Source organism: Antennarius striatus, chromosome 15, assembly GCF_040054535.1.
Source record: "Antennarius striatus isolate MH-2024 chromosome 15, ASM4005453v1, whole genome shotgun sequence".
NCBI lineage: Eukaryota > Metazoa > Chordata > Actinopteri > Lophiiformes > Antennariidae > Antennarius > Antennarius striatus.
In genome coordinates this window covers 13,226,692-13,245,945 of record NC_090790.1, presented here as the reverse complement: position 1 = coordinate 13,245,945, position 19,254 = coordinate 13,226,692, and the positions used below count along the sequence as shown (strand labels likewise).

The window sequence follows — 19,254 nt, the reverse complement described above, 5'->3', positions numbered from 1 at the left end:
TGGAGCCTATCACCATAGCCTGTCACCACTGGCATTGGTACATGCAGAACAGATCACAAGTTCATCATTGGACAAACACACTGAGAGACAAACAACAATTAATAGACAGCCTCACCAATGTACAAGTCAGAGTCATATTACATGTTTCTGAACTGTGGGAGGATGCAGGAGTACCCAAAGGGGAACAAGCAAACTAATGAAAATAAAAGCCTCAGGTCTCGATTACAAGTAACATTTTATAATAAAAATATATTTTCTGTCTAATATATACAAGATATACAAATCAAGTTGTGTACCAATAAAGTCGAAAGGTCAACTTACTTTTTCTACAAATACTGCCAGATAAGAACAAAATGGCAAATTTGGTAAAAACAAAAACAATACATTCTGTCACATCTTGGTCTTTGACATCAGGTGACAAGCAGGTGGGTTGAGCATAAAGTGCAGCTGCAGTCCTTCACACATCTTTCACTTCCTGACTTATTATTTTTTCCGAAACCTTATATTTCGGCAAACCCAGGTCATGCCATCCTGCAGAGAAACGACAGTGTGGATGTGTAATTAAAATAATTTGAGGTGCAAATGATGTGTAGACTAAAAATCGTATATTACTGACAACATTGTCATAGGAGGCTGCACTGGTTGAATACATATGGTAGGGACGTCGCAGCAAAGCCTCTTAGGTCTTTAAAAAGATGATAACATGCTTAACTGTTAAACTCTAATCTGGATGACCTTTAAATAGTTAACATAGTTTGAGCAGGAGAATTGAATTGAATTGATCTGGTTTCCACTTGATATTTTATCAGATATAAAGAAACATTTCTTCAAACAATGCTTTTTTTGTGGATTAACGTGAATTTCTGTGGAGAATCGATGCCAATATTCCTTGAGTTCTGATTGCTGGGACAGTCTGAGGCCTTTCTGTGTATGTGTGTGTGTGTGTGTGTGTGTGTGTGTGTGTGTGTGTGTGTGTGTGTGTGTGTGTGTGTGTGTGTGTGTGTGTGTGTGTGTGTGTGTGTGTGTGTGTGTGTGTGTGTGTGTGTGTGTGTGCGTGTGCGTGCATGTTGTGTGTTTACAGCCTGTGCCTAACGTATTTACCTGAACGCCCTCAGCGCTCACTGCTGAGCAGGACTGGACCTGCCACATGCGATCTCGTATAGTGTGCAGATTGAGACCCTCTGCCAGCTCAGAAGCCGGTGCGGCTGTCATCAAGTCTTGCTTGTTGGCAAATATCAGCAGCGGCACTCCGACAAGCTTTTCCTCATCCAGCAACTCAGCCAGCTCCTGGAGGAACAGACACACTTGTGTGTACTGGGTCAGTCCAACAAGGACGAAATGTTGATTTTGGCATTGAATTGCAGTTACTGTAATTCCAACAGTTTCCTTTAAACTGTACTTGCAAAATGAGGATATTTTCTACAAATTAATGTTTTTGACAAGTTGAAATGAAATCTCACCAGACTTGTCTCTTCAAACCTTTTCCTGTCTGAGCTGTCAATTACATAGATCTACAAAAAACAGTCAAGGATATCACTAAATCATTTATAGCAGCCTTTAAAAACTGTGTTAATCTGTAGATGTTGATTGTGTTTATTTTTGTCTATTAAAAGAGCTATAAAGAGGCCCTACCAGTACATCTGTGTTCTCAAAATAATTCCTCCAGTAGGGACGGATCCTGCGCTGACCTCCAATGTCCCACACATTCAACTTGAAGCCAGACGATTGAACGCTCTTTATGTTGAAACCCTGTTGACAGAAAACACAGATGCTTCTTGCTTTATCTGCAGTAGGTGACTTAAAGTGAGGTTTGGACTGGGTGAGGGTTACTTGTGTGGGGGTGATGTAGCTGATATCTTCAGCTGCCAGTTGTTTCAGCAGAGTGGTCTTGCCAGCATTGTCCAAACCAAGCAACAGTAAACGCACCTCCTGCTCTGGAGACTGCTTCAGCCTCCGAAGAATGGACAATAGGCCCTGTAGATGGATCAGATAAACTTTTCATAGGGAAACCTGCATTGTCTCTTTATGTCTTTGAAGGATCACAGTCTAAGCCCAATCAGTAAAGCAGCAATCATCAGAGGCCAGCATGAGTTGGCAAGGGAAGATGGATCAGCTTGTACTGGAGGTTTAACACATCACAAAGCAGGAATCATCTGGAGCACGGGGATTTAGCTGTTAGCCGCTTGCTGTGACCCATACATTTAATAGGCCGAGGAATCTCATTGGTCAAGACTAGGCATGTGCACAGTGAGTGGCTTGTGTCCAGGAAGCGGTAAGCTATTTAACTGGTGGAATGATCTGTCAAAGATTTAAATGCTACCACTGCACTCTGCAACCTGCAACAGGTTTACTGTATCAAGAAAAGAAATGGCTGATTTCTAATGGATGTTCTGTCACAGACAAATCTAAAATTATAAGTAGAGCACGTTTGAAAGACTGCATTTAAGAAATGTTTAAACATCTTTTAGATTTCTTTTCTTTTTCCCTAATTTCCAAACTGTATAGTTTGTGACATGCCCACATGGCCTTGTTATTTTCATTCATTGTATATTCTGTAACTTCTACTCTTAACTTAAATAGGCATTAAAAGGAACCTCAATTTTCGAGAATAAATGATCAGCAGATGAAAATTAAACTTGTTTAGTGTTCCCCCAAACTAGACATTGGGACATTGATAGAATATGTAAACACAAATTTTTACTAATAGTGACATCCAGTATTGTCATCAACCTCATTACTAAACTCAACTTAACAGCGACAGTTTGGCTAAATCTAATACAGTATTTTATGGTTCTCAACTTTGCAACTTGCATGCAGTTCTGGCTGACCTTAAAAAACAGATTTTAGCACCACACACACATCATTCATTGATTTAATAAATAATAGTAAAAAAAAATCTAATTCCAGGGCAGCTTGGGCCACGAGTCATGATAACTCACCATGTCTTCCTCAGGTGTTTGTGTTGTGGTCCCTGCTCAGACTGAGTGGATTAACATCTTCGTAACCAAAGAGCATCATCTCAATGAGTGAACAGCTGTAAAGCTTGGTTGCCAGGGGAACTGTGACGTCAACATAAACAACTTGCATCAAGCTGTGTGCTTCAGAAACAGACCAGGGCACCAAAGGAACTTAATGTAAAATTATAACCCTCAACATATCTGTATGGTTTTCAAGACATATCTTATTATTTTTGCCAAATACTTATTTTTGAACTGTAATATATGCTGCTGTAAGGTGACATATCTCCTTATTATTCATGTATATTTAAAATAGTCCCCAATTTCATTAATAAACAAATTAAAAAAAAATTGCTTTGTTACAAGAAAAAGCTACATATATACGCAACTGTTTAACAGAATCGTTCTCATAACGAAACTTGAAAAATTATCAGAATTACCATTTCTGGTTCAACAGTGTTTCTATGTGTGTTTTATCCAACTGGTGTTGCTGTATCTCAGTGGGAAGAATCAAAATTGCACACTGTAATGCTGTACTTCTCTATTTCATTACCTTTGAATGCATTAACATTAGGAAATTACAAATTACACAAAAAAAAAGTAGAAATATTATTTTTGAATGAAATTAAAAATTATTTGCTAAACCTTGGTTACAATTACAATATCATATTCTGAAAATATCACAAACAAAAATAACGTGTCACATCATCAGTTTCACTGATTTTTGTACATGCATTTTTCTAAATTTGTAACCAGCAACAAATTTTAAACAAGTTGTAACAGGACCACAAATAACTCAAGGTTGTGTAATAAACCTTGTTTGTAATAATCCTGTAACTGTTGGTTACAGGTGAGAGCATCACAAATAGATTTAAATTACAGAGAAAGTGATCCAAAGCTGGTTATTAAGTAGCCTTGGGAAAAGCCCTACAAGAAGGTTTTGTGCTGTTACAGATTTGATAACTGAAGAAGTTTTAATCAAATGCTCATATATAATTTTATTCCACGAAAAGATGGAAGGAATAATTACATAATATTTAATTGAGGTCAAGATGTAACCACAAACTAACCCTAACCAAATCATAGAGAAGTAAAGAAAGAAAAGTACAACATTTGAACTTTATTGATCCCAAGCTGGGAAATTTCAAGTAGATTAATGAACTTCCGTCTCAAAGCTGAACTGAGGAATCCGGTAATGTTCATTCTCAAAGCGGAACTGCCTTTGTAGTTGTTCCAAAACTTGTTCTTGCCGTGTTTGATCCTTTACACACACGTGAACAGCGCCCTCTACAGGCCAATAGATAAATCCGCTTCATATTACCGCTAATGTGGTTTCCGAGTCGATAACAACAAAAACATGTCTGAGTCCGACAGTCCGATTCGTTAAATAACAGCAGCCAACTCAACAAGTCGTCGATTGGAGCGACTGCTATATGATTTCCGTTGAGTTAACGGCCGACAACCCAGAAAGATGCCGCAGAAAGCACTGGGATCCATTGTAGGTCTTCTTTGTACAGGGACCGGTCTGGCGCAGGTAAGGCCGCGTCAGCACCCCTGCTGCGGGCTGACGCTTCTAGTTGAGGCCGCGGCTCCTGGGTGTGTGAAGGCCTTCTGTTGATTCTTTTTGTTTCCTCCGCAGAGGAAACTGGGCTCGGTTCATTACTGTAAACTGTGTGTGACGTCAGGTAGTCGAAGTTTTTAATTTATATTTGTACAGTTACCTTGATGGAACCTAATAGAAGATGTTACTTAATGACTCCTGTTCTTTGTAATTACGATACTTCAACTTCCCAGGTTGAATCAGCGGTACCGAGGTTAAGGTTAGCCGATGCTAACGGTTACAGCGGTAAAGTCAGGGTTCCCCTGGTTCACATCGACTAACTACAAGTCAGTCGACCCAGTTTGTTCATTTTTGCACATTTTGTCGCATCTTAACATGACAAGAATCCTCACAATGGTGTCAAAGCAAAGGAGGAAACTGCGCTCACATAAACTGACGTTATTGACATTTGTTCGGGTTGATTAAAATCTGTCCGAAGCGTCACTTTTGTCACAGCAGGTTCTTGTTTTTGTTCGCGCATCACTTAAAAATTCTCTTATTCTGTCACTGTGATATAGAAATAATCCGCATTGAATGAATTAAGCACTCGCCTTGTTTGAGTTTATGACAATTAAATGTGTTATGTGACCTTAAAGTGTGTGTTTATTCCAGGCCAAAGAGTTCTGTTTTGGGGTAAACAACGAGCAGTACCGCTGTGAGAAGGGCTACTGCTGCGGAGAGACGGGCTGCTGCAGATACTACTATGAGCTGTGGTGTAAGTCCTTATTTTATTTTAAATACTCGTGTTTCACATAACTGTCAGCGTTTTTATCCCATTCAGATTTTCCCCAAATCATAAAGATTTCATGGACTCATGAGATCATCTTATTTATTCAAAGTACAGTATTATTTTAGCTCAATCGGAACAACGCCTGCAGTTTTGTCACCATGTCATTGCATATAAAGTCAACAATCACCCTCATCTTAAAACCGATCCCTAGAATTTGGAATCCCACTGACTTTACTATTAGTTTCATAGATGTTAAAATATTCGTCTTGATCTAATTAATTTGTCATTTATTTTGACATAATTGTGATTTATTTTGATGATGATTATCATGATGATAATGATGCGTATCACCACCCACATCTTATGATTTGTAATCGGAGCCCAAATACCCGTTTATCTCCTTAGCATCCATTTACCATTAGGAAATCCCCACTCCATTTAACAGTTATCAATAAAGGACAATAAGATTACCGTCACTGTGTTTCCCTCATAGGGTTCTGGTTGGTTTGCGCCTTAATCATCATGCTTTGCTGCTGCTGTGCATATCGACACCGGAGAGTGAAGATGCGTCTACAGCAGGAGCAGCGCCAACGTGAGATCAGCCTCATGGCCTACCAGGGAGCCTCCAGTTCCTTCATTTCCCCTCCTCCACTCAATCTAAGTGAGTAATCTTTGTGTTTGCTGTTAGACATTCCCCTCATTCATTTTAAACATCCAGAATTCAACAGTTGAATGGTGTAATTAAGGTGCAGTGTGAAGTCCATAGTTCCTTTTTCTACTTCCTTGAAATGACATATTCGTTGTCATCTGGCAGCTTTATGTCTAGGCAGTAAGTTTCTCAAATGTGTTCTGACATTTGTATCCACCAGATGGGGAGGACACTCTCAAAGGACTATCTCTGTTTTCAACACAGACTAGGAGCTAGAATTAGGGATACGGTGGTGAAAACATAGACGCCCAGATAATCTTTTCTACCACAACTACCTCAAGCATCTCACAGGGGATCTTGGAGTGTTCATGGAACTGTTGGGGGATTCTTTTGTTCGTGGGTCATGATTTTGCGGATGTTGATTAAAGCTTCCTTAAATAACACCACTCCTCCACCTGTCAGACATTGAGCCCAGCCATCCTACAGAGTTCCCTTTCTGTTATGAACATTTTTTTTAGCATTACCCAAATGTCATTTTCAGTCATTTCATAACAATCACAGCTTTCAGCTTATTTTTTCTCCACCAAGGGCCAACACAAGTAATTACTTTGAAATGTCACCCAGATCCTAAAGATACCTGAGCTTCCTTTGCAGCAGCTGTCCCTGTGTGAAACAACCATGTTTTACTCCGAAACAGGTCTAACCATAGAAACAGTTGTCCTGATCCTCATCCCCATTTTATCGTGCTCAGCTGCAAATCGCCTCAGAGTATTTTAGACAACGTCATCAGCCACATTGCCAGGACAGCAGACAACTAACTTTGGGTCTGTGGTCACATCCTGACGTTGGCAGAAATTGAATCGCATCATAAAAAGAACCTGGGATAATGTGTATACTCGTCAACATGTGAGACAAGCAGGGAACTTATTATGTAACTTCTTGAGTAAACGTAATGTCAGCAATGTGAACACCACTCTGTCAACATTTAAATACAATGACCCAAAACACAGATTATGTCCATCCGAGTCTCTCACCTGTAATCCTGATGTGCAAACAAATGTCACTGAATCAGTTACTTTTGAATCCTTGTGTCGTGTGAATGGGACGATAACAAATCAGCGCTTCACAGATTCTGCTGGAATGTGCCAGAAGTATAAGAAAATGAAACACGTTTGTATCATTATTGTGGGAACACGTTGGCCTACATAACAACATATTGTAACAATTAATCACGAATCATGAGCTACAATAGGGTTTAACAGTTATTAACTATCCCTTCATCTGTTGAACTTTAAGATAATCATTATTGATCTGTATGAAAGACGATGATGGTTTGAAAGCTAATATATTTGTGTTTTCTTATTTTCAGGGTTTTGGGATAATTGCAAGCTTCCTGACTATGAAGAGGTGGTCGGTCACTCCCCAACACCACCTCCTCCTTACTCTGAAAACCTGCCCGACAGCACTCCAGCACCCCCCGCACAGGTCAACCAGCCAGATGCTCCGGTGGTGCCGCGTCTGCCTGAGGAAATGGAACCGGTGGTAGACAGTCAGGCGTCGGGCTCATCGTCAAACCAGGAAATGGTCCCGACGCCCGTCCAGGGTCTGGCGGAGGAGGACGTCCAGGCTCAGCTGATGGCAGAAGAGGATGAGGATGAGGAGCTGGTCACTCGGCGGCGCCACGTCACCGGTGACTCCGGGATCGAGGTGTGCATTTGCCAGCTGGACGTCGACGAGGGCTCGGGGCTTGAGGAGGAAAGCGACGAGGAACACCAGATGTGCAAGACCACCGGACGGGACTGCTGCTCCAGACACCGGCAGCAGACCTTCGGACAGAAGGAGCACACCTCCGAGCTGCCCAGCCAAACTGCCGGCACCAGCACCGGGGACCACATGGTGTGATCCAGCCCTGGACCCAGGCGACTGAATTGTCTTTCTGCTTCACACGAGGTGACACGAGATGGTCACCATCACCACAGAGACTGTCTGTGTTTTAATTCTTTGAACTAACACACAGGCATGACGCTAAGATGATGATGATAACTAATGCTTAATTGGTCCTTGTTAAAACACGAGTAACACATGGATTGGACAGATTGGCTTTGCTTTACCTTAGAGGGGAAACTGGCGCAAACAACAGGTTGATGCTCCATTTGGTGTTTTCACTGAGCACTGAGTGAGAAGTGAAAAGGCAGCAATCGATTGTGAATGAAACCAGACTGTTTCTCTTGCTCCCTCCCTCTCTTTTACCCCCCCCCACTGTCGTGTTTCCAGAACATTTACATGCCATCCTTCCATCTGACGTTTTACCTCTGGTTGGATGGTCTGCTCGGAGCATACCGACATGCTCAATAACATTCATCCCTCGCCCCCACTCGACTTCAGAAGAGGAGTTCAAAACAAACCTCTGGATCACTTAGGATGATCCCGAATGAATCGACAAGAGCACACATTGGGCTTTCTTGTTTTGTTTTTTTTATACGCCCAGAGCTGCATGTGTGCGTGAGAGTTTGTGTGCACGCTGTGAAACCATGGGCACAGCTGTATAGTGATGTCACCGCTGAGGTCATGGCAACCAGTGTCTGGTATTCCCTGTTGTCTTTTTCACATCTAGGGTGGGTGGGGGGGAGGAGAAGAACAGAGAAGGAAGAGCAGAGGGAGTTTTTTGTTTTTTCTTTCGGTTTTAAATGTCATTCACATCCTCACCCTCCAGTTGTAATATTTACCTTTTCGATATCCATATTTGTGTTCTCCACGGCTCTGTGGAGAACAATCAGCATGACTGTAGGTAAGGAGTGAACATTTAATCATAGCTGTTTTTCCAGTTTTGGTTTCTGACTGAATTCAAAGTAATATTCAAGAGGGCTGTGTCACCAATTATCAATAATAAGCTCTGTGGTGGCACTTTCTTGGCTTGCTTTACTTGGTGTGTAGCATCAGTGATTTGTGGCAGCAGTTGGATTATTCTATACAGACCTGTGGATGTTCATGACTAAGGATGTATTTACTTTGGTCATTTCATAACCGGCTCTGGTCGCGTAAATGCCACAGGAGTCACTTATCTTTTTAACAAAGCTCTACATGGGGTGCTGCTGGATTGAGCCCTCATGAGTGAAGCTCGTAGTGCGTGAAGAATCGGTCGAGTCTTGTGTGTGTGTGTGTGTGTGTATATATATTTGAAGTGCTCTAGCATCTGGTTGAAATACTCTGTCAGCACTGAGGTGGAGCAACAATTGAAAGCACTGTTATTTTGCACGAGGCATGAGTTTCTGTGATTTCTATTTGAGTTCATAACATTTTCTTACAGCCGTGCTACATTATTGGCTCATCTTTTTTTTTTTTTTTTTGGTCCAAGTGGCTACGCAACTGTGCTCCCAGATGTTGTGGTAAATAACTGGATTTAGGATTAGCTGTAGAAAGCTGAATGTAGTATTGTTTTGTTCTGACTGAGAGCCATGCTACGCTGTTGCTGCTAGGTGTTAGCTGGCCCTGGCTCGGTTTCCCTGTAGCTCTTTGCAGTGTGAAGGATTTGCAGTGGTATTTTCCATTGGCAGCTCAGGGGGCTGCATTTGCAACTCAAGTCGAATGCAGTGTTGGCACGGCAGCAGAATCTATAGTTATTAGTGCTTCTCTGCATGTCAGGCTGCTTGCCTAATGTAATGTAAAATATGTTTTCAAAGAATAGCAGTTGTACTGGGTGTTGTCGGATCGCAAAACTGCCACAAAACAAATTAGATGGACTTTTTGTTTTTGCATGACGTGCAGTAATGGATAGTAAACATTTAATTTAGAATTTAGTTAGGAACAATGTTCGTCCACTTTTATTTATCTGCTGTGATATTTTGTCAGAACAGGCACAGTGTAAAGAAGCCTTTTTTGCATCACACACACTCTCAGCACTGCTCTGGATTTTTCTTGTATCATTACTATCGTTGTGTAATAATCTGTTGAAGGTAATTCCATCCAAGGTAACAACATCCTAAGTACCTCGGCTGAATCGGCTGGGTGAGGTTGTTATCACTTAACAAACACCAAACTTGTGCGCTGACGTTTTAAGGTATAGCTATTAAACATACATTTCCGGCGAAGTGATGAGTAGACACTCAGATTTCATGCTTGCCTGATATATTTATGTAGTCATTTAATTAGTGGCTTCTCCTTTCTCAGCAGTGATTTGTTTCTTGTCTCTGTGTTCCACACTTTGAGCTGCGCCGCGTAATAGTTTAAAGTTTAACAGTGCAAAAGGAGGGCCCAGTGGTTTAAATCCAATGAATGTTTTGATGAATGTCTAGTTAAAAAGGCCTAATCAAACATGCAGTCAGACAGTTTTGCAGCAATATTGAAATTCTAGTCATTCTTGAATTGTAAGCAGGTGCTTAAATCTGCAGCCTAACAAACAAGACAACCATCTTTTCAGATTAGTTTGTTTTGCTGAGAGCACGACTGCACACGCATTAACACGAGTAATAGAAGACATCGTTTCACCAACACGCGTCAAAGCTGCCTTGTCGCATCTCTAGGAGTGCAAATGTCATGACGATGGAGCTGCACTATAAAATATTCCCTCTGCGCTGAAACGAATGTGCTGCTGCCTTATTAGAATAGTTGTAATGAAGTTATTTTGTTTCGGACATATTTTGAATGGTTGTATTTGTGTTAGCATGAATCAGTGGAACGCTTTTGTATGGAGAGAACAGGGCCCACGCTTGTTCCCACTCGCTTTTTTGAAGAGAGGAAGTGGTGTTCAAACACTTCAGCATTTCAAAGCCACAAGATTTGAACTGTTGAGTTTTGTTCAGATGTTGTTTTTCCATCAGAGGAAACGTTTTGAGCTGAATTTAAAACAAAACGTGTGTCGAGTTAGTCGCGTCACTGACAAAATTTTTGTCGAGAGCAGATTTTCAAGTTTGTGGTTGTTCTGTTTTTTGTTTTGTTTTTTTATTCGACAGATCTGGTCGCAATTCGTTTATGGAAAAGTAAGAAAAGAAAAAGATAAGATTTTGATTTTGTGTGTTTTGTTGTCCTGTTTGTGTGTGGAGGTTAAAATGAAATGAAACTCAAAGAAATTTTTTTGTAATCTTCCTAAGGTGCGTTTTCCTTGTCTTTATACAAATGTAGATAAAATAATAGCGGTGGAGGGGTGGTCTTTCTGTGTGTGTGTGTGTGTGTGTGTGTGTGTGTGTGTGTGTGTGTGTGCATGAGTGAATCGGAGGTCCATAGTTTTCCCATTGCCAAACACTTACTGTTCCTCCCTGGTGTTTACTGATAGTAAGGGCTACGTCATTCATCCATCGTCCCCTACGACTGTGTACTCTGTGCTGTTTAGAACCGGGTCCGGCGTCTACAGTGGATGTTTTTCATAATGTTGTGGCATAGCACGTATAAATTAACGCCTGAGTGTACTTTGCCGTTTTTGTTCTGTCAACCTTTCCTGATGTGTGTGTACGATGCAGCATCTCTCTACATCCTATCCTCAATGGAGAAAACAGATTTCCCTTTGTTTTTTAATTTTTGTGTGTGTGGACCAGGACTCCACCCTCCAATCTCTCTCCGTAGACAGAATCAGTTTCCAGGATCGTAGCGGTTAGTTTTTCCCCGGCTGTGCCGCCCGCCTCACGTGTCCTTGGAAACAGAAGAGTACGTCCACCCACACGGAAGTGTTGACAGAATAATCAACCAAAGTCGCTCCCATTTCCACAGGACACACATTGTCATTGTTTTGACCGTACTCTGAGTGTGTGTGTGTTTATCATGCTCTACTTAGTTTCCCACTCTCAGGGTTGTCTTTAACGGGCAGAGTTTAACACATTATTGACCCTCCAATCTCACAAAGCCAAAGTTTCATAATTGTCTCCCTTTCCATTGTGTGTTTCTGCTTCATACTTTTCTGTAGTGTTTTTTTTTTTAACTTAGCTATGCAAAAACATACTGTCATATGCTGCAACCCCTCTCATATTCTGTCATTTGTCTGCACCACTATAAGCAATATATAACTTTTAAGTTGTGTGGCACTGCACTCAAATCTACTTTGGTTGGACTGTGTACATGTATTTGTTTAAGTCAATTTGTAAAAAAAGAAAAGAAAAAAAAAAGCGCACAACGCTTGCAATGCTTCTATGACATGTATGCTTCATTCTCAGATGGGGGGCTTGAGTAAAAAGCCATTCTACTTCATATATATTAATTTCCTTCTGTGTTTATGCTGTTTTCCTTCGACCACTAACACCTGATGTAACAGGTAAACCGCATTAATCGATCCTGTAAGTCAAAGCAAAGGTTGACTGTATTGTTTTTTTTGTTTTGTTGTTGTTGTTGGATTGATATTTGATAGCTTTGGCCTGTTTGCCACATCCCCATCCCTCGCCTTTGCTGCACTTGATGTTTGATAAATTTGTTTTTGGAAGTTCGAGCAATAGCTTTTCTTTCTTTTTCCATCATTTACTGAATATTTAACAGATGTATTTTAATCTTCAATTACTACGCCATCAATTTAATGCTTGTTTTTTGTGTATATTATACACATGAAAGACCTTAACATGCAGCAGAGTTTACATTAGACCAGTAACAGTAATATGTGGACCCCACTGCCATCTGGAAGAAACTGCGTTAAAGTCAATATTTCTGTTAAACAGCCTGTGAACTGGAACAACTACAGATTATACCAAACAGATGAAGGTGTCACGGTTGAGCTGTGTGGATGTTTTTTTTTTTATATATATATAACAAAAATGACAAACGTCCTTCTCTGAGGGAAGTATAAAAATAGACCAGATTTTTTCTACATTTTTTTTCCTGACCTCAAACGACCCAAAATGAGTGAATTGGAAAAAAGAAAAAGCCCTGAAAGATCGATAAAATGCTTTGGTTATAGTAAAAAGTCTGCTGTGTACATGTTAGGTCATTTGTATTTTATTTTTTTAATAAAACAAAAAATGGCACTCTGCTTACACCAATACTTGTTCTTGACCTAAGATCATTTATAAATGTCTTTTTCCTGGTATTGTCTTACACCACTAGAAACCTTGTGAAGAGGCGTCATTTAAGGTAAGTTCATTTAAGGTAAATGAAACCTGAGCGCTTGAGTGAAGATGCTGCTCCTCTCTGAAGTGAAACATTAAACCACGTGATTATAGGATGTTATTTTAGTAAAAATAAATTCACACAACCTATTTTTGAACTCATCATGACTTTTCTCTAACGTACTCGATGCCAGATTGTTTGCAACCTTTAAATATACATTTTACTGCATTCACAAACAAATAAGCTGGCATCACGCCCAGAGGTATGACATCAAGGCAGGTCTTGTTCACCTTAAAGGAAATAGAGACGAAGAAAGAACACAATAATAATAATAATAATAGTATATAAATGATGGAAACATGTTGACAGCGAGGGCTTGAATCATAAGCAGCACATACAGTGAAGGCAGACGGGTCTGAGTCTAACCCGGCTGAACAAAACTGTGGATCCAGCAGGATGCATTGTGTAACAAGAGTCAATACAAAGGCTTGTTTTTACATACAACACAAAGGGTTATTTTGGTATTCATTGTGCAAGAAACAATAATTAAGTCATTAAAATTCTCTTTTAGTCAGTCCTATCAGTGCTATATATACACACACTATATACAATGGGGAGAACAAGTTTTTGATAGACTGCTGATTTTTCAGGTTTTCCCACGTACAAAGCATGTAGAAATCAAATTTTTAATAAAGGTACACTTCAACCATGACAAACAAACATCCAGAAAGTCACATTGTGTGATTTTAAAAAAATAATTCTTAGCATTTTATTGTAAAGAATTACAATTCGATAACCTACCACCTAGTAAAAATTCCAGCTCTCACAGGGCTGCTGTCCACTGAACTGCACCTGTTTGAACTTGTTTCCTGTATAAAAGGCACCACCTTGTCCACACAGCTGGTCAAACAGACTCAACATTTCTACAATGGGTTAGGGTTAGTGTTAGACCAGAGAACTGCTTGAGGACATCGGGGATAAAATTGCAGACCTCCACAAGGTGGTTGATCTCTTTTGGTCTGGGGCTCCATGCAAGATCTCACAGCCCTGAATCCTGTAGGATTTAGAAGAGTGGGCCAAAATCCCTGCTGCAGTGTGCAAACCTGTTCAAGAACGACAAGAAACATCTGATCTCTAGTTGCAAACAAAGGTTTTTTTTAACCAAATATTAAGTTCATTTTTTTGATGTATCAAATATTTAAGTCACGCACTAAAATGTGGATTAATTAAAAATCATGCAATGTGCTTTTCTACATTTTTGTTTTAGATTCCATGATAAAAACTACAGACTTCTACCTGCTTTGTACATGGGGAATACCTACAAAATTGACAGTGTATTAAACACTTGTTCTCTCCACTGTATATGCATCTATTTTAAATATCTTCTAAAGAATTTGTTTAAAATTTATCAGAGAACATCCAAATCTGTTTTCTGCAACACATACACAAAATCTCCTGGAGGTAACAGCGATATTTGCAACAAAAGCTAAAATTAAAATATACACCTAAAAGACAAAAATATTTGCAACATGCACCAGATGTTAGTTTTCAATTTGCTTTACATAAAGATGCAAGAACTGATTTGGGAGATAATGAATGCCATACACGCTACACCTCAGGATAGGCTGCACCTTATGCACAGAGTCAAACTGGAGTAAATGCACCCAGCTTATCTAACAGTAATGAATAGCAGCGATGCATCCATAGACAGCAGACAGTTACATTATAAATAGGATCAAAAGGTTCCTGTGCTGTTTGGTTAGTGCTTCAAGTCTACAGGTGGATCAAGAGGAGGAGCACACACACGCTCACACACACACACGCTCACACTTCAGTCAGTGAACTGAACTGGAAATAATAAAATTTCATATTCACTTGCAGCAAACCCCAACAAAACCACTATATAGCTGCTCGAAAGACGTCGTGTGACAAACACTACGTCTGCAGGGGTGGAGATGGTAAGGCTGAGTTGGTGTGTGTCAGGATAAAGTCCTCGGTCTGCTTCATGAGGATCGAAGACAGACAAAGACTTTTTTTAGGCGCTGATGCAAAGAATCCACCCCTCAAACCAGTGATGTCCACGGGATGAAACAACCTACTGCCCCCCCATGGACAGAAGCAGCACTTCACTTCAATGGTCCACAGACCACCAGATCATCACCCCTGTTCGCTTCTCAGTAGAAACGCTTGCGTCTGCTCTCGCTCCAGTGGCTGTAGACCACCACACTGATGATGATGAGGAAGATGCAACCCAGAACGGAGAAAAGCACGGTAAAGAAAATAGCTATCGCACTCATCCCTTCTTCATCTTGGCTCACTGGAAGAGAAGATGACACAGAGGTAAAGTGTGAGTAGAAGGCCTGTGAGGAGATAAATGGAGGGTAAGAAACAGCAAAATGAACATAAACAAAGGCAGCGACGATGTAACAGTGCCTTACATCTGAGTAGATTCATGTTATCCACACTGGGAATGGTTATCTCCTCCTCCTCCTCTTCTTCCTGTTTACTCTGCAGCACTGTCAGCTGGTAGAGTTTCAGGGAAATTATGTCATGATTGTCTAGAAAAAAGAATTACATTACATAAAAAATGTGTTACACAGAGACATAAATAAAGTATCAAGCAGGATTTTTTTTAATGATGGAATCACAGACACAATAAAAGTATGCAAAAATATTCAGCTGGGACAAGTGGGAATACTTCAGGGACTGTGATTGATGTTTACCGGAGAGGTCTCCAGTGATGGCCGTAGCTCCAAAATAATAACCGAGGGGAAGCTTCACACCAGGAATGTCGAGGCAGTCCCTCCACTCATGCTGCCCGTCGATGTCTATCATTACCTGCAGAACACATACAATCACGGAGTGTGGGTCACTTATTCAGGGCTGTGGGATTTAAGCATGCTGGCATCTGACTTAGTTATTTGGGAGTAAAACCTAGACTGTTTTCAGAATGTTTGCACCCACAACACACCCCTCTTATCATTTGTTTATAATTTTTTTAAACTGCTCATCCTTTGCAGGGTCGAGGTTGTGTGAGGTGTTACGGCTTGAAAGACAGGAGATGTGTTTATGTGCAACTCCCACAACCCTAACACTTAATACGTTTGGCGTAAAGATTTTGTTGATTTCACAACAAAATAGTTTAGTTCCGACATATTTCAGAGACAAGGAAGACCAAAGAAAACTCTTAGCAAAACTCTTAACACATAGTCTTTCGTGTGGTTCTGCAATGTGCTGGCAACGTGTCCAGAGTGTCTCCCCCACCTGATGTTCATAACTCCACTGGGATAGTCTCCAGCAAACCCCCGCGACACACGAAAGTGGAGGAAGTGTTCCGAAGAATGAACGTAAATTATTCATTTGTCAAATAATTCCATGGCACGTTTCTTTAATAGCAAATCATCTGGGATCTGCTGAGCTGAAGCATGAACGGGTGTTTTGCTTCTAGGAACAGAAACCAGACAGTATGGATATCATTTACGGCTTTAATATGCTGCCTACATCCCTGAGCGCTTACATCGTAGTTTCTACTCTAATTTGCTTTCATAGTTTGTACAGAAGTAGTGCTTATCTTAGAAATGAATTGTTTCCAAAGTCTGTATTCAGTTTTGGCCGTTTTAGCTGTTAGCTTTTTAGCCTTATCTGTACCTTTAAACCAGTTTGCTTATCGTTTTGTTCTGTCTGTGTCTGAACTTATCACATTTTCTATTTTAGTGTCGCTGCAAATACGGCGTTCCTGTAAAAAAGCAATTGTGCTCAAACAAGTCTCAAGTTATGAAAACAGGTTAAATGAATATTAGCAACCCAGAGTTTGATTATACCAGCTTATACAGCTGAGACACAACACAGCGTTTGCAGCGTTATTACTGCAGATGAGTGAACATGAGTTAGGTGTGCAGTGTGTCTCTTACCGTGAGTCTGCGTCGGACGTAACGGATAAAGAGGAAGGTGTCGTGTTTGAGGTTGCGCACCATGGCGTTGCAGCCGCCCAGCTCTGTGGGCCGACCGTCCCGTTCGTGGTCGTAACTGATGCTCCCGTTCCCGACCATGGCCAGAACAAAAGGGAAGATCCTCTGGATGCCAGAGTAAGAAAGGAGAGGGATGAGGAAAAGGTCCCGATTCCAGAGCTGAACACATTGTGTTTATTTGTCAGATGAGACTTTTTACTGGGCTGCACACACCTTGCAGATGAGCTTAGAACCATACAGAAATAACAGGAATGTATTCACACAATCAAAAGCCCCATGCAAAAAGGATAGTTTAGATTTCTCTCTCAAACATAATGCAGCTTTTTTCAATTCTCACCATTATTACTGGTATTTTGACAAACAAAAAGTGCTCAGTAGAAAGAAAAATCATCATAATAATCAATCCTTTATTAATCACACTCCGGTCCCCAGCCCAAGACCCAGCAGACTGAGATACTGCCACCCATCCTGACATTATAATAATGGTTTTCTTCATAAATGATCAAAAATCTCAACACTTGATTGATAATAATATAAAAATGCTTGTTTTGCAGATTAGGAACACACAGCAAGCATGCAGGAACACAATGAGACAAACAAGTGAGGACAGAGGCATGCGTGAGGACCAGTGGAGGCTGGATAATAAGATTGGACAGTATTCCAGAAGCAATTTACCTGTGTGCGTGGAGTGTATCGTTTCTTCTGTGCCTGTTTCAGATTGGTTGTACAGCAGGACACAAAAACAGTCCTTTTTACATAAATTTACAAGAGAACTGTCCCCGGTTATCCTACTTTGCACAAAATGTTCAATGTGAGCAGCAGCATTTTAGCATACCTCGAGGTGTTTCTCCTCATTTGGATATGTGTCCACAAACACACCCAAGCCAGTGAAGTTGTCCATTTGTCCAAATACAGGACCTGTAATCGAATAAAAACTGTTCAAAAGAGTGTTTTTCATTATGAGATAACAATGTGGATGCCAGCGCTTACCCTTCTGCATTCGTTGCTTTGTGTACCAAATGGCTAACCCGTCACCGTTCAGGTTCTTCTTTCCTTGGCCGTGAATCTTAAAGTGGACCTGCATCTCCCAGTCCTTCAGATGGCAAGGCTGGAAATGGAAACCAGTTTAAAGAAAGCCCCCCCGAGACACGAAAAATAAATCACTTCCACATGTTTAATCCAAGAAATAAACATGAGAGGTAAATAAGAGAGTCTCATCTTTTGGATTTGAAGGATGCAAAGACACTCGGGACAAACACACCCCCATAATAAATCTGAGAACCCAGCAGAAAATGGATTGGTCTCACACTGACGTGTGGTTTCGTTCTCTGATTCTCAGTGTTTTTGACACCCGCATTCACGTGTACTCACGATCCGGCTCCATACTGCCCCCTGTCGGCTCTGCATGTCAGGTGTGAGGCGCACCTGTTCGGTGGTTACCATGGCATCCCCCATCAGTTCCCAGTGGGAGGAGCCTAACGATCCAACACCTGGGAGCACACATGACAAAAAAACAACAAAAAAAACCTCGTCAGGATACAAGAAGCTGACACAGCACAATGGAGCCCACAGAAACGCAAATCACAGTCAGTTGTTATCACAAACAAGAGGTTTAAAGCTAAAGCATCAAGTGGATTGTTTTAAAATTTGATATGACAGAAAGAAACATAACAGGATGACATGGGAGGCTGTGTTAATGCTGGGTGTGATCGGAGCGAGGGAATGTCTAATAACAAACACACCGAATCAGCACATTTCTGAGGGGAATTCGTTCATGCATAACTAGAATTAGACACCGAGCAGAATTATTCTGGAATTATCTGTCACCTTCCTCTGAGAGCTGACATTATACGATCCCCTCCTGGGGGGTTATAACGGGAAGCGGTACCTTGGTAAGGCTTGGTAAGGGAGAACTCCCTCTTCAGGAACTCCTCCATTTCGTGCTCGTCGTCTGCAAAACATCGACTAACAGTAAAAATGAGGACAGCGAGAATCAGCTGTGATTTAAAACGTGTTATTTTCCGTTTGAAAGGCATTTTGGACTCCGTGGAATGATGATTCCTGCAGACGGCAGCCATCGTGGGTCAAAACTCATCCCACCGAGTCCTCAGCTTGCTTCCCATTGGTTTCCTGCTCTTTTCCCTGCACGCCATTGGTTGGTTTGGTTGTCCATTAGAAAGCAGCATTTTTATTGGATGTGATAAATTATTGGGTTTGCTGTCTGCAGTGAAAATGAATCAATCAACCCGTCAGCTTGAAATATGCAAATAGTACAGAGCAGATGACAATTTAGGAGGGTATTTTTTTGGGGACTTGCTACTTATGGAAAC

The 19,254-nt window shown here is 40.9% G+C and overlaps 2 protein-coding genes and 1 pseudogene across 4 annotated transcripts; 1 reads left to right on the top strand and 2 right to left on the bottom strand.

Annotated features, from left to right (window-relative positions):
* Positions 1-404: 404 nt before the first annotated feature.
* Positions 405-2,996, bottom strand: LOC137608330 (ADP-ribosylation factor-like protein 3; annotated as a pseudogene).
* A 1,294-nt stretch (positions 2,997-4,290) lies between these two features.
* On the top strand, positions 4,291-8,536 carry wbp1 (WW domain binding protein 1). 2 transcript variants are annotated; one of them, XM_068334624.1, is made up of 4 exons: positions 4,291-4,455; positions 5,170-5,272; positions 5,781-5,948; positions 7,306-8,536. In XM_068334624.1, exons 1-4 carry the CDS (start codon positions 4,429-4,431, stop codon positions 7,836-7,838), a joined length of 831 nt encoding a protein of 276 aa, XP_068190725.1. In that variant the 5' UTR covers positions 4,291-4,428; the 3' UTR covers positions 7,839-8,536. The 2 variants fall into 2 exon arrangements, with proteins under 2 accessions (XP_068190725.1, XP_068190724.1); XM_068334623.1 differs by having other exon boundaries at positions 4,291-4,491.
* A 4,746-nt stretch (positions 8,537-13,282) lies between these two features.
* Positions 13,283-19,002, bottom strand: lman2la (lectin, mannose-binding 2-like a). 2 transcript variants are annotated; one of them, XM_068334975.1, is made up of 9 exons: positions 18,813-19,002; positions 18,296-18,414; positions 17,915-18,032; positions 17,760-17,842; positions 17,600-17,632; positions 16,868-17,029; positions 15,680-15,794; positions 15,395-15,514; positions 13,283-15,273 (listed from the first exon to the last, which is right to left on the bottom strand). In XM_068334975.1, the coding sequence occupies exons 1-9, from the start codon at positions 19,000-19,002 to the stop codon at positions 15,131-15,133; spliced, it is 1,083 nt and encodes a 360-aa protein (XP_068191076.1). In that variant the 3' UTR covers positions 13,283-15,130. The 2 variants fall into 2 exon arrangements, with proteins under 2 accessions (XP_068191076.1, XP_068191077.1); XM_068334976.1 differs by lacking the exon at positions 17,600-17,632 and having other exon boundaries at positions 18,813-18,990.
* Positions 19,003-19,254: the final 252 nt, after the last annotated feature.

Excerpts from the sequence above, each read along its gene's own strand:
- lman2la (XM_068334975.1), bottom strand. The coding sequence starts at position 19,002 with ATGGCTGCCGTCTGCAGGAATCATCATTCCACGGAGTCCAAAATGCCT. Across the intron at positions 17,633-17,759 it reads ATGAGGAGAAACACCTCGAG|GCACAGAAGAAACGATACAC; the intron begins GTATGCTAAAAT and ends AATCTGAAACAG. Across the intron at positions 15,515-15,679 it reads CATCACTGGAGACCTCTCCG|ACAATCATGACATAATTTCC; the intron begins GTAAACATCAAT and ends TCTTTTTTCTAG.
- wbp1 (XM_068334623.1), top strand. The coding sequence starts at position 4,429 with ATGCCGCAGAAAGCACTGGGATCCATTGTAGGTCTTCTTTGTACAGGG. Across the intron at positions 5,273-5,780 it reads ATACTACTATGAGCTGTGGT|GGTTCTGGTTGGTTTGCGCC; the intron begins GTAAGTCCTTAT and ends TTTCCCTCATAG. Across the intron at positions 5,949-7,305 it reads CCCTCCTCCACTCAATCTAA|GGTTTTGGGATAATTGCAAG; the intron begins GTGAGTAATCTT and ends TCTTATTTTCAG.